The sequence below is a fragment of the Chiloscyllium punctatum genome, chromosome 18 (genome assembly GCF_047496795.1).
Source record: "Chiloscyllium punctatum isolate Juve2018m chromosome 18, sChiPun1.3, whole genome shotgun sequence".
NCBI classification, from domain to species: Eukaryota; Metazoa; Chordata; class Chondrichthyes; order Orectolobiformes; family Hemiscylliidae; genus Chiloscyllium; species Chiloscyllium punctatum.
Genome location: NC_092756.1, coordinates 94,860,332 through 94,873,774, shown reverse-complemented (window position 1 = coordinate 94,873,774; position 13,443 = coordinate 94,860,332). Strand labels below are relative to the sequence as shown.

Genomic DNA, 13,443 nt, shown 5'->3' with positions numbered 1-13,443 from the left:
ATCTAATGGAAGAGCCGAACTGTAAAAAGTCATCCTAATCATTAGGTCATTTCTTCACATGACCAGCCAGTTGCTGTGTCACAGGGAGCTTTCCCCATGAAGTTGAATTTACTCAAACTCCACGTGTCATTGGTTTTAAATGACATGGGAAGAGGTACGTAGCTCTTTTGATTCAGTACTGAATCAAGTCTGTAATGGCTCTTGTGGCACAATGGTAGCATCCCTACCTCTGAAACAGGAGGCCCAGGTTCAAAGCCCATGCTCCATAGATATGTAATAATATCCTTGAACAGATCAATTAGAAAGTATCTGGAAACAGGTCCATCACAACCTTCATAACATTTTCAGTGAATTTGACTGTTCCCATCATCAATACTTAAACACTGTTGCTCTGGGGTTTACCAAACTCAGCAGCAGCTTTGGATTTCCATAGCGCCCTTCTCAAACTCAATTGAGTTAGTTTTTATATTTATTCACGAGATATGGCCTCCCAGGCTAGTTTACTGCCCACCCCTAATTGCCCAGTGGGCAACTAAGATTCAACTACATTGGTTTGAAGTCATGTTAGCCAAGGTAAGGGTGGTGGATTTTCTTTGCTAAAATTAGATAGATTTTTACAATCAACATGGCTGCCATCAATCTTGCTTTCAATTGATTTTTTTATTTAAATTTCACCATATGCCATACAAGGATTCAAACCCATGTCCCCACAATGTTAGTTATAAGTCCTGTGACAGTACCAGTGCACCAATGCTTTCCCTCAGCCTGCCTGCCATGGTGCACACAAACCATATCTCCAGAGTGTTAGCCTGACATTCTAGATTGGAACCTCTTTGAGGAAGCACAGTTGTAGTAATAATTTCATTGGAGTACCAAAGTGTTTTAAGGACAATCAAGGATTTTGAAGGCACAGACATTGTTGCAACGGAGGAGCCCATCTCTGCAGTTCATGGGATCTTGCTGTGCAATGAGATATGATCAGATCACTTATTTTTCTCCTTTAAATAGTCCTCAGTTTAGGATCTCACCCAAGAAACAGCATAAAATATATTTTTTAAAACACGCATTAGTGGAATAAAGGTATTAATGGCAAACCGTTTACGGCACAGCCAAACTTAGAATGTTAGATCTCGAGCAAGATCTAACTATGAAGTTTGCATTAAATGTAGTGGAACCTTTAGGTGATGAGGGTAGATAATCAGCTGATCACTATGCTGCACAGTCATCTCAGTTGCTGAATTATTGAACTGGGTTCAAATAAATTTGAAAAAACAGATCCTATTACAACACTGACAAATCTGTTCTTATTCTATTCATATCAGTGCTGCAACAGCCTTGTTTACAGACAAGTCTTTCTCAACCAAAAGACAATAGTACAATTTGTGACACACTCACCTGGTTATAGGTTGGCATAACCATTATTTTGTGTGCCAATGCAGATTAATGGCAAAAAGCCAGGGAACAAATCATTTCCTACTTTTTGATGTGGTTTAACGGGATTGTTTTGACTCTCACTTTTTACGCTGAAGGGAAACGTGAAATTATAGATTCCCTGTTGTGCAGATAGAAGCTATTTGGCCCATTCAGTCTGCATCCACAGTCTGAAAAGCATCCCACCTAGACAAACCCACATTTATCATGACTAGTCCAACTTCCCCACACATCCTTGGACACTATGCGCAATTGAGCATAGTCAATCTACCTAACTGCACATCTTTGGACTACGGGAGGAAACCATAGCACCCAGAGGAAACTCGAGCAGACACGGAGAATGTGTAAAATCCACACAGACAGTCACCAGAGGCTGGAATTGAACTAGGGTCCCTGCTAACCACTGTGCTGCAAGTTAAAGCTTGAGCATGTGTTTAGTGCCAAGTGTCACAAAGAGGATTCATTTCCTTGTTTGCAATTTCTTGAAGTTAGCAGCAGGAATTTGGGTGATTTCCTAATCAGTTTGGGCCATCTATGTACTAGTGAGCCACTGGAGAGGCCAAAAACATTTGAAACATTCAACTGGAGTACAGCCTCTCTTTAAAGTCAAGTTGTATTGACTTTACCAGAGGTGCTACAGTTCACTTCAAGCAGCACTCTGATCAGAAGACAAGCAGCAAGTGCATTGGGAACTTACGGCACTTAAATAAATACTAAGCTGAACAATGAAACCCCCAGCTCAGAATTCATAATCCCATTCGGCCCACAACCATAGTACTCAATTCAGCTTGTCTGGCTTGGCTACAACTTCAGTGATGTGCCCGACATTGCAGGTTGTGCAGTTTATCTCTTGCCTCACCCAATACTCAAACATGACAGCAATTAAGGGGTCTTAGCTCAATCCACAGGCCTGGAGTCAGTACTTCCAAAATGGAAAATAACCCCTAACTTACTCAGATGTATTCTGAAAAAAAGTCTCAAAAATCAGAGCACAGAAGGAAACCACTTAAACCATCACCCAGGTGATGTACAAACTTTGATATATTTTGCCCTGTTACATGGGCATTTCAAAAAGAACACCACACAGACGTTTCAAGTGGAGTTTTATTAAAGATAATCTTAATCTCCTGAGTTCACCATCAGTTGGGCAGCATCTGCAGAATAGTTACATTTGTTTTTAGGTTTGACAAACAATAGAGGTTAAGATATAGATATTTATTCCTAAGTTTTAAGAAAAGAACCAATAACAAAATATTTTAAATCGAACTTGACCTAAACAAAGTCACATTCCTGAACTGTCTACCAAAGAGTTTGCTGCTTAAGGTCAATGTTAAGCATCAGTTTCAGATCTGATTAAGGTAATCAATTTGTATTAAATACCATTAAAAAAAAAGCCAAAACTTGCATTTACATAGCACGTTTAACAAAGTATTTCACAGGAAGTTTGCAAAACCACCTCAGAAGCAGTTGACCTGTACGTACAAGTGTATACAGGGAAAGGAGCTCAAATTCGATGTTCTGCAATCTGACGACATGGACACACAGAATGCACACAATTTTTTGACCTAGTGTCACTTTCACATGCTCTGCATACTCCAGTCAAGAGTGTGGTGCTGGAAAAGCACAGCAGCTCAGGCAGCAGAGTAGGAGAATCGATGTTTTGGGCAAAAGCCCTTAATCATTCTCCAGCTCCTCGGATGCTGCCTTACCTGCTGTGCGTTTCCAGCAGCACATCTCTCAACTCTGGTCTCCAGCATCGGCAGTCCTCACTTTCACTTCTGGATACTCCAGTGCTGATCTCCAATTGCTCTCTCCCGGTCCTGATCTGTCATCAATAGAATAAATCTCCCTCAGAGTGGCTCATGATAAATTGTATTTTTTAAAACTCATCTTCGCTTTTTTTTGCCTTTGGCCCTGATGGTCTTTCCTTGTTTTGTCAGTTCCTATTTCTTTTCCTTTGGTTGTATTTTCTCTTCTCTTCATTTTTCTCATGCACTTGGATTCATTTGCATGTATTTTGGCAGGAATTGAGGGGTTTGGGGGGGGGGGGGGGGGGCGGGGGTAGTTATATATATTTAAAAAAAGAGTATACTAGGCACCAGTAACATTTGCTTGGATGGAAACAGACCTGATATTCCTTCAATTCATCCAGCTGTCACCTGAAGCTTCCACATCACAAATAAAAGGGGTTTTCCCCTAAAATGGGGAAGCATCTAATCATATGTCAAAAACAGCTCATAAATTGAATCGGATTTCCGAAATGCGGAAGTAGGATTATTACTTCTTTATTTAGACTAAAGGACAGTAAATAACAGGGGCTCCCCCAAAACAATGGGGAAATTCTTTTGGAGGTCCTTGGCCTGCAATTTAAAGGCAATTCACAGCAAGCTTACAAGTGGGATTTTGAAATGTGACAGTATCAGGATTGGAGTCAGGTAGATACACCATAGTAACTAAAAAGATATGGGGGAGCAAGTGTAGTGAGCTGATGGGGAAGAAATAAAACAGAAGCAATGAAATAAATCAGGGATGTATATTTTTGGAGAAGGCAAGGAAGAATAATGGTCTCCTGCTTATGGGAAACATGTGCAGGGAGAAAACAAAATTGTGGTGCTGCTATAAAACAACTGTCACTAGGTAAAAGCAATGGAGCCACAGGATGACCAGTGACAGCCAAGCTGCCCAATCTACTTTCCAAATGTTCACACTTTACATTTTAAAACTGCAAGTGCAGGTTATGCCATAAACAGGACCAAGAGACATTACACATTCAGAATAAACTGACATAGGGACGACATTTGAGAAGAGTATTAGAACTTAAAAGTCAATTGACAAAACAATTGAAGATAGATAGCTCGAGTGTTAATGATTTATTCAAATAGGTGCAACCAGCTTTGGCACATGCAGACTTTTACTAAATTGAAGGTCTTTCTGTGTAAGACTTACAAGGTTAATGTGAAGCTAGTCATTAGGTTTCTTAAAGTACAGATCTTTGAAAAGACTCCCACAACTGTAAAAGTGACCTCAAATCATTTTCAGCTCATTGGCCATACAGTCATGGGAGAGGAGATAGAGTGAAATAAAAGCCATATTACTGCAGGGAGATACTTTTCAAAGAAGGGTTGCTGAAACTGCCCAGAGAATAGCAGGTGTAGAAGGAAATAAATAATGCTTCCGTGTTGTATTGTTTTATTTGGTGAACTCAGTTTATTTAAAATGTTTAACTGAAACCACGCACTGCAATGAATTATTTGGCATTATAAAAAGAGAGCTTTCATAATGCATGCTGAATTTAAAATTGGGACTCAGGCTTATGACGTTTTTAAAATGTACTGGACTAGGCATCAAGCTGGCAAGGTCTGGAATAACTTGATATAAGTAATACTACTCAGAGGATGTTAACCCCATCTTAATTATGTTCACCTTTCTATCACGAAGAAGCAACAATTGCAAAGTCTGATCAGTCAACTGGATTTTTTGTGCACTCATTAGATTTGATGCCAGCTTTGAGGTGTTAGGAGTTATATGCTATAATGAAACATCCTGAAATTGAGAATGTTAATGGCAAGCAAAACTAAAATAAAACCCAGTTTTAAGTTCTTATCATTAGGTGACCGAAAGAATATTGAAACAGTTTGTTTTTAAGTGATGTTTCACATAGTTTTATACTATTTCTAAGTAAAACAGGAAATGTTATTTAACTCAAGAAGCTAAGAAAGTAAGTTAAAGTAGTCTAGCTGTTAAAACACTGACTCTTTGTGGGGCACTGCATGGTGAATTCTATTTGCCAAATATTGTGAAAGATTCTATACAAGGAGCTAACTGAAGATAATATACCCATTGAATGCATGTAGATAATCAGTCATTTAGGGATAATGTTACTCTCTGAAAAGTGCTGGCTTGAAACAAATGAAGGAAAAAAAATTCTAAAATGAAATGGATGGATGTATTAATCAAATGTTTCACAAAAAATGGTTTGTTCAAGGAAATTGTTAGGGCTTTTAGCGGAGGGCAATTTCGCAATGATATGCTTTGTATAGACTATGGGGAAGTGCTTTTAAAATTGGATTACAAGTCTAGTGGTGCAAATTAACTGTTTCACTTAAAGAGGAAGGGACTCCATTACTTGTATTCTGGTATGTTTAATCAAATATAGATGGTGAGCGTTGAGTGGGGCTTCACTTGAGAACATATAAAACACTTGTGTTTGTAATAGTTCACTCTGCAAGAAATTGTAAGACTGAGTAAAGATGCGCTCAACTGGCTTTCAAGAATGGAACTACTGATGTCAGATTAAACAGTCTGCAATTCCTGATTTTCTCTCTTTTCTTGAATAGCAGTTCTATAATTATTCACTTCCAGTCCATTTGGACTGTTCTAAAATCCATTTACTTTTAGAAAATCATATCCAGTGCTTTCAATATCTCCCACAACCGCCATGGCCAAGTAAAACCAGCCAAGTCAAGTTTTCTTTCTGTACTGTCAATGAATCAGTTGCAGGGACTCATCAGGGCATAAAGCTGAAGGATTGGAAAGAGATTTTAGAATCTATCACTTGTGTTTTCTTCTACAGGATGCTTATTTAGCTCAATTTCAGTTTGCATCAGAAATAATAGCAACCATCCTACTTAGATAACACCAGCCAAAAAGCTGTGTAAGAACAAACTGCGCATTACAGGCTAACAGAAACTGCCTTTGAAGTTTTCATAAAGTCGTACACTCTACCTGACTAACTTTCCTGTTCGAGCTGCTGTCCAATTCGCCAGTGTCCCTCAAAAAGTAATTCTCAATGATGTCCTTTATGTAACATTGCTGCTTGCATACTGGACAGCAAATGAGCCCTGAGAAAGAAAGACACATAATTCAGCAATTTTAAAAACAGGATTGCATAATACAATAATTTAAAAACAAACTTTTTCCTCTTCATTTCTGGTCAGCATCACAAGGACATGTGCTATGGTCAAAGAAACAGACAGTTCAAATGAGACATTACACAGATGTATCAACGGTTTCAATAGGCTTGCAATATAAGTGAGTTCAGTTTAAAACTTCCACAGCAGTTAACTTGTCAAAGAGTCAAACTATTGATACAAAACCTCACAGTCTCAACATTTTTGACCCGTTCATGAAAAGTCTTCATGGCCTCTAAAAATGGTAGCATTTTTGGATAGAATTAATGCATCTTATTAAATACTTTCCACACAGATTCCCAAATGCATACCCAGAAATAAACCATAATAAAGTCTCCAAGAATAACATCAGAAAAGTTAAAATTAGAGTAAGTAGACTTCAATTTTTTTTGTCTGTCTTAAAATGGAATTACGCAATTACTGAGTAACTTTGTGTTAGCAAAGATTTCAGCTTTATTCACAGATGACACTTTGGCACACCGATCCTACAAACGAAAAGCCCGACCCATGCTCTCTGCTGCCTCAAACTCTTCATGCATCAGTATCTGGCATGAGCGAGATGACAAGGAGTACAAAGATTTCCATTGCAGGTGATCAAAGATGTTTCTTTGTTGGGGAGTTTCTGTGATCTCTCAAGATCAGGAATACCTTGGGGATTACATGTAGAAAACTGCATTTATATCTTCCATGACATGGGCTATTAGTGTACCAAAGAAGATCTCAGATTAATGCATTTCTATTCCAAATATTGGATAGATATAGAACCTAGGACTTGGGAGTAGGAAAAGCCTTTTGGCCCTTCAAACCTGTTCCATTATTCAAAAGGTCACAGCTGATCTGATTATGATACCAGCTGCTTTTTCCTGTCTGCACACCATAATGTTCAACTCTCTTCTCTTTCAAGAATCTAATTCAATTTAACCTTGAACAAAATTAAAGATTAACCTTCACTAACTTCATTGGAACAGAATATTACACTCTAACAACCCTCAGGGGAAAAAAACCTGTCAGAGATGTACAGCACAGAAACAGACCATTTGGTCCAACTTGTTAATGCTGACCAGATATCAGAACTTTAATAAAGTTCCATTTGCCAGCACTTGGCCCATATCCCTCTAAACCCTTCCTATTCATGTACCCATCCAGATGCCTTTTAAATGTTGTAATTGTATCAGCCTCCACCACTTCCTCTGGCAGCTCATTCCATGCACGCATCACTCTGTGTGAAAAAGTTACCCCTTGGATCCCTTTTATATCTTTGCCCTCTCACCCTGAACCTATGACCTCTAGTTCTGGACTCTTGAAAGGGAGATCTCATTATTTTTTTAAACTTTGTCTGTTAGTTTTAATCTTCCTTGACAAAAGGAAACATCTTCTTGATCTCATCTGGTACACGAGAGAACGTTTCAATAAGATCACCTCTTAATCTTATTGAATTGGCTTCTAGAAGAAACAACCACACTCTTTGATGAAGAGCACATGAAAAGAAGCAACGTGGAGGCCAATTAAAAATACCGAAAACTCTCAATTTCAGGTAGCAGCTCCAACACCTCTTGCTTCACCAGAATATTAATACATCTCTTTAATACTGAAAATGAATTGTCAATTTAATCAATCAACTTGATGAATCATCAGGTTTGCTGGCATTGGTCTCCCATTTATACCATGAAATACAAAAATTCTATATCCTCAATTTCAGGATGGGGACAATGGATTTCCTATTCAGTCCTCAACACAGATTCTGATAGTGGTTGTTGTTGACGTTAATGATGAAGCATCAAAGTTCCAAGATTCTGTCTATGAAGCTGGAGCCCCTGAAAATCTTAATGTGGATGCATATGCGGTCAAGGTTGAAGCTTTCGATGGAGATTCAGGTAGATATCTGGCATTCTAGTTTTAATCCTTTTCTTGTTTAGCTGGAGGGCAAATCAATCAAAATGAAAATAACAAATCGTTTTAGGGTAATATGGGAAAGTAAATGGTAATAAGTATTAAACAGTCACTCTATAGGGATTATGGTCTTTTTTCAATTTCATGGACTATCATTTATGTTTGATTACTTTGATTAAATTACTTGTTATTCTAATAGGGGAGATAGTGATGTAATGATAACGTCATTGGACCAGTGATCTGGAACCCCTGGCTGATGTTCTAGGAACATGGGCTTGAAGCCCACCAGAAGGAAAATGGCGTTTTTGAATTCAATAAAAATCTGAAATTAGCGAAGGCCATCAACCACTGTCAATTGTTGTAAAAACCTATTTGGATAAATTATGTTGTTTAGGGAAGGAAATCTGTCATTCTTACTGATCTCCCAGTGATTCCAGACCCACAACTCTGGTCAATTTGTTAAATGTACTATGTGCAATAAGGGTTGATCAAATAAAGAAAAGTTATCATATTCCTGCTGGATCCTAGGGCCGCTCACTCAGAAGAGAAAGACAACTGGTAGTGATTTAACCTGAGGGTCACCATGCCTTGGACAGTGGAAGAGGTCAAAAAGGAGAGTCTATCATAGTAACCTCAGCCAGTGTAGGAATTGGACGCATGCTAGTAGCGTCACTCTGCATTGCAACCCAGCTTTCCGGCAAACTGAGCTAACCAATCCCCAAAGTAAAGTCACCACAGTTGTACTGGACTACAGAGTTGCTCTCTTGTTAGAGAGGGATGACTGGTGGTTATTTACCCAGAGGGTCATATCATCTTAGGTAAGAGGAAAGGTTGAGAAAGAGGGTCCTTCATGGTAACCTCAGCCGTTGCAGGAATTGAACCCATGACTGTCCTCCAAGGCAAATTTCAGGATATGCAACAATGCAGAGCCACCAAGCAGATGCTGATAGCCAAGTCTGGTACCAAGAGGAGGACCTCAATTGGGATCTTGGATTCATGTCACACTACAGGTGACCCCAATACAAATACACTCATATACACATTCTCACACAAGCACACATACACGCACACCCTCTCATAGGTATAAGCTCCGTCACACTCGCGCGCGCACACACACACACATAAATCTGTGGGGCGAATTTACATTTGCAGATTTGTATATGCACATACATTCTATTACACACAATCTATATACAGTCCATGTGACATTTTATAAATTGCTACTTTGGAAATAGAACCAGTCTGACACGGTTGGGACACAGACAGACTCTAACCTAATCTTTAATGCATTGTCTGAGCTGGGATGTCACCTTTCTCATTTTTTATACTGATAAAAAACTTTAAATTGTCTTGGGACTGTGACTTGAAAGAACTTCTGGGATTTACAAATGAATCAATCGAATCCTGCCTTCCCATTCTAAGTGATTAAAGACTTAACAGAAATCTAGGTTTGTTCAATACATCACATCAGTTGTATGATACTTTGATCTTTTACTATAAATCCTGTGTCTTATGATCCTGCCCAACTAACTACATGATGAAGGAGCAGCACTCCGAAAGCTTGTACTTTCAAATAAACCTGTTAGACTATAACATGCTGTTGTGAGTTTTAACCTTTGATTGCAAAGCATTTTCAACCAAAACAAACATGAGAGACACGTTTGCTTTGCAAATTGGGTTCAGATGTAAGCTGGAGTTAAAAAATTCTGAGTCTCAAACCCAACCCCAATCAGTTTTTCTCGGGAGGCATACTGGTCACAAACACTTCAAGCAGGTATCATGACTTGATTTTCAAGAATTTTACTTGTAACCCTTAAAGGCTGGGTTTCCAGTGACTTAGGAATCAGAAGGCAACACAAGGTACATCCATGAGTTAACTGCATTATGAACCAGAAGGAACAGGAACTTTCCCCTTGCTCCCAAATTTAACTTCACAGGGTCAATGATCAGATTTTTGATCTTTGAGTTCTCTGCTCCGCAATGATATCTCTGCTTTAGCTGGGGTTACCATCTGTCCACCATTAAGTTTGCTCTCTTTACAACCCAAATAATTGAAGTGGAATTTACGGGCGTATGGGAGGCATTTGGTGAAGATAAGCAGGATTCCCACTGCCTGATTAAAAGGCTTGACTTGTTGTAAGAACATAAGAACATGAGAAATGAGAATAGAAGTCAATCATCTGTCCCTATGGCCCAGCTCTGCTGTTCATTGTGATCATGGCTGACTTCCATTTTCCTGCCTGTTGCCTAAATCCTTTGATTCCCTGAAAAATCAAAATCCATCTATTCCAGTCTTAAATATGTTTAAAAATGGGGCATCCATAATTCGCTGGGGTAGATAATATAAAGAATTAAAATTCCAGGAGAAGACATTTTTCCTGTTCAATTATGAATGATGGACCCCTTATCCTCAGGTCCTGCCCCATGTTTCTCCATTCATCAGGCAGGGGTAGCAATCTGTCAGTGTTTGTCATGTCAGGCCCCTTTTTTATGGAATCATCTCTCATAACTGAAGGAGGAGTGATATAAAAGAGACCTAAGGGGCAACATTTTCACGCAGAGGGTGGTACGTGTATGGAATGAGCTGCCAGAGGAAGTGGTGGAGGCTTGTACAATTGCAGCATTTAAGAGGCATTTTGGATGGGTATATGAATAGGAAGGATTTGGAGGGATATGGGCCGGGTGCTGGCAGGTGGGACTAGATTGGGTTGGGATATCTGGTCGGCATGGACGGGTTGGACCGAAGGGCCTGTTTCCATGCTGTCCATCTCTATGACTCCAAGTAAATTTTATGATTGAGTGTGTCCTGTGTACTGCGCAATTCTCTCAAAAGTGAATAAACTATCTTGCACAGATAAATTTGTGCAATTCACTGAAAGCCATCCAAGCTAGCTCCAGAGGCATTAGTTGCAGTCCATACCAAATGCTCCTTCCGACAAGAAAAATCACCCTTCTGGTGGATTTCACTTCAAGGTGGGATACTACCCCATTTGCAGTGCAGTAGCTTTGACAGAACTCTCTCCACTGAAGTTTGATTGTGGGTAATCCAAGATGGAAGACAGGAAAAAAATTTTGGCTGTCAGAGCTGCTTCTTTTTTGGAGGTACCTTCAGTGTTGGACCAGATTTCCTCAAATTCTAGGAGCAATAATTACTGTTTTGTAAAATGTTGCATTGTTTTGAAAATTTGGGGAAATAGACATTGAAACAACAGCACTTTAAAAAGGAGGAAGAGTGACAGTATGGGCAGTGATGCAAAAGGAAAAAGAAATCTACACTGCTGTCTGGTTTCAAGTACCTATGGACATCTAAGAAAAATAAACAAACAAACAGCGAAAAATCACAGCTGACCTTGGAGAAACCGGTGTGTGGGAGCTCACGGCAAGGGAGCAGCTAAGGGTTCAAGTCTATGCTTACTGTCTTACTTTTGTAAATCTACAATAGTGAATAGAGTGGATTTTTTGTTCAATTAAATGTTGTTGATGCGCTTTCCCGTGAAGCAATGGAGGCTGGTACAACTACAATTACCACATTTAAAAGGCATCTGAATGGGTTTTTGAATAGGAAAGGTTTAGATCGATTTGGGTCAAATGCTGGCAAATGGGACTAGATTTATTTAGGATATCTGGTCAGCACAGACAAATTGGACCGAAGTGGCTATTTCTGTGCTGCGTACTTCTATAATCTATTTGCCATACAGTATTCCATTACGTCCACACTTCTGGCAGAAATCACCTTATGAAGTGGTAATTTAAGTCCTCTGACCAATAGTAATACTAGACAGCATCACTTTTACATCTCCAAGCTCCAGTCAAAATTGTAGAGCAATTCCAATGATCCAACAAATTCCAATTCTGTTTCCAATATTAAATAACAACATTTGCACAACTACAATATGACATCAAATGAAGCCTGGAATTATGTTTGTATGTTCTAGTTCAATTATCCATGCCCCATAACAATTCTTCACTTGAAGGTTACTTTGTCTTTATGTGCTTTGCAAATGCCACAGAACATTAGCATTAGATTAGATTAGATTCCCTACAGTATGGAAACAGGCCCTTCGGCCCAACATGTCCACACCAGCCCTCTGAAGAGGGACCCACCCAGACCCATTCCCCTACAATTACCCCTGACTAACACTACGGGGCAATTTAGCATGGCCAGTTCACCTGACCTGCACGTCTTTGGATTGTGGGAGGAAACCCACGCAGACACAGGGAGAATGTGCAAACTCCACACAGACAGACAGTGGCCAGAGGCTGGAATTGAACCCAGTACCCTGACGCTGTGAGGCAGCAGTGCTAGCCACTGAGCCACCTTTAACTTTTTAGTAACAACTAGCTTCAAAACATTTAAACTTGAGTCTGAAACATTTACCAAGTGGTTTGGGACATTTTACCACATTAAAGATGCTACAGAAATCTCAAAACCCAAAACATTTATCATTACTGCACCTTGCAAATCAGATTGAGCCAGCACTGTGGATTAAAGATTACAGAGACTCTTTCAGGCTTGATTTCAAAAAGGATGATGGCTAGTATTGATGTAAACCTGTACTACACGGATCTTCCAACAGACAACAGGAAATCCTAGACGTTCAGGTTTACTGCAGTATTCTCCAACTACAACTTTTCTTTAAGTTGCAGGAAAGACACGCTGGTTAGTAAGGGTACCAGCTGGCACTTGTTATTTTATTCAAATTAGCTTCACTGCAGTCTGCTTCGCTTCTCCCTACCATGTCTTAGAGTGATCAAAGGTTGCCTCAAATCGGATAACACTGATTAAATTCTGCAACGTGCAATAAACATTTCAGTCAAGAGACCAGGATAAATGGAAAACAGAAAACTGCTTAAACTGAACCAACACATCTGTTGGCTAATTCTAATATAGACACTGTGCAATTCAAACTTTGCTAAAATAAATGCACTTCTGTGGAGCAGTGCATTTCCTAGAACAGTCCACCCATTCTGTACACAACTCCATGTACTCAATATTCAAGCTAAGTGATTATAGAGAATCTAAAATGAGTGAGCAGTTAATATAACTGGACAGCCAATGCAATGTCAATTTTCTTCCAAAGAATATTAAAAATGCAGTTAATTCCAAGAAAGAGTACAAGAGTTCCAATGCATACACTAATGCTCACTGTGCTATTGCTATCTGAAACATGGAACGCACAAAAAATGATGGGGAGCAGAGAGTCATTGTTTT

The 13,443-nt window shown here is 39.3% G+C and overlaps 1 protein-coding gene across 3 annotated transcripts in view; it reads right to left on the bottom strand.

The window, feature by feature from the left end:
* LOC140489354 (transcription intermediary factor 1-alpha-like) overlaps positions 1–13,443 on the bottom strand; it is a 102,353-nt gene that overhangs the window by 50,199 nt on the left and 38,711 nt on the right. For all 3 annotated transcript variants that reach the window (XM_072588832.1, XM_072588833.1, XM_072588834.1), the window contains exon 2: positions 6,157–6,272. In XM_072588832.1, the coding sequence (XP_072444933.1) occupies positions 6,157–6,272 (116 nt within the window). The remainder of the gene's footprint in view (positions 1–6,156; positions 6,273–13,443) is intronic.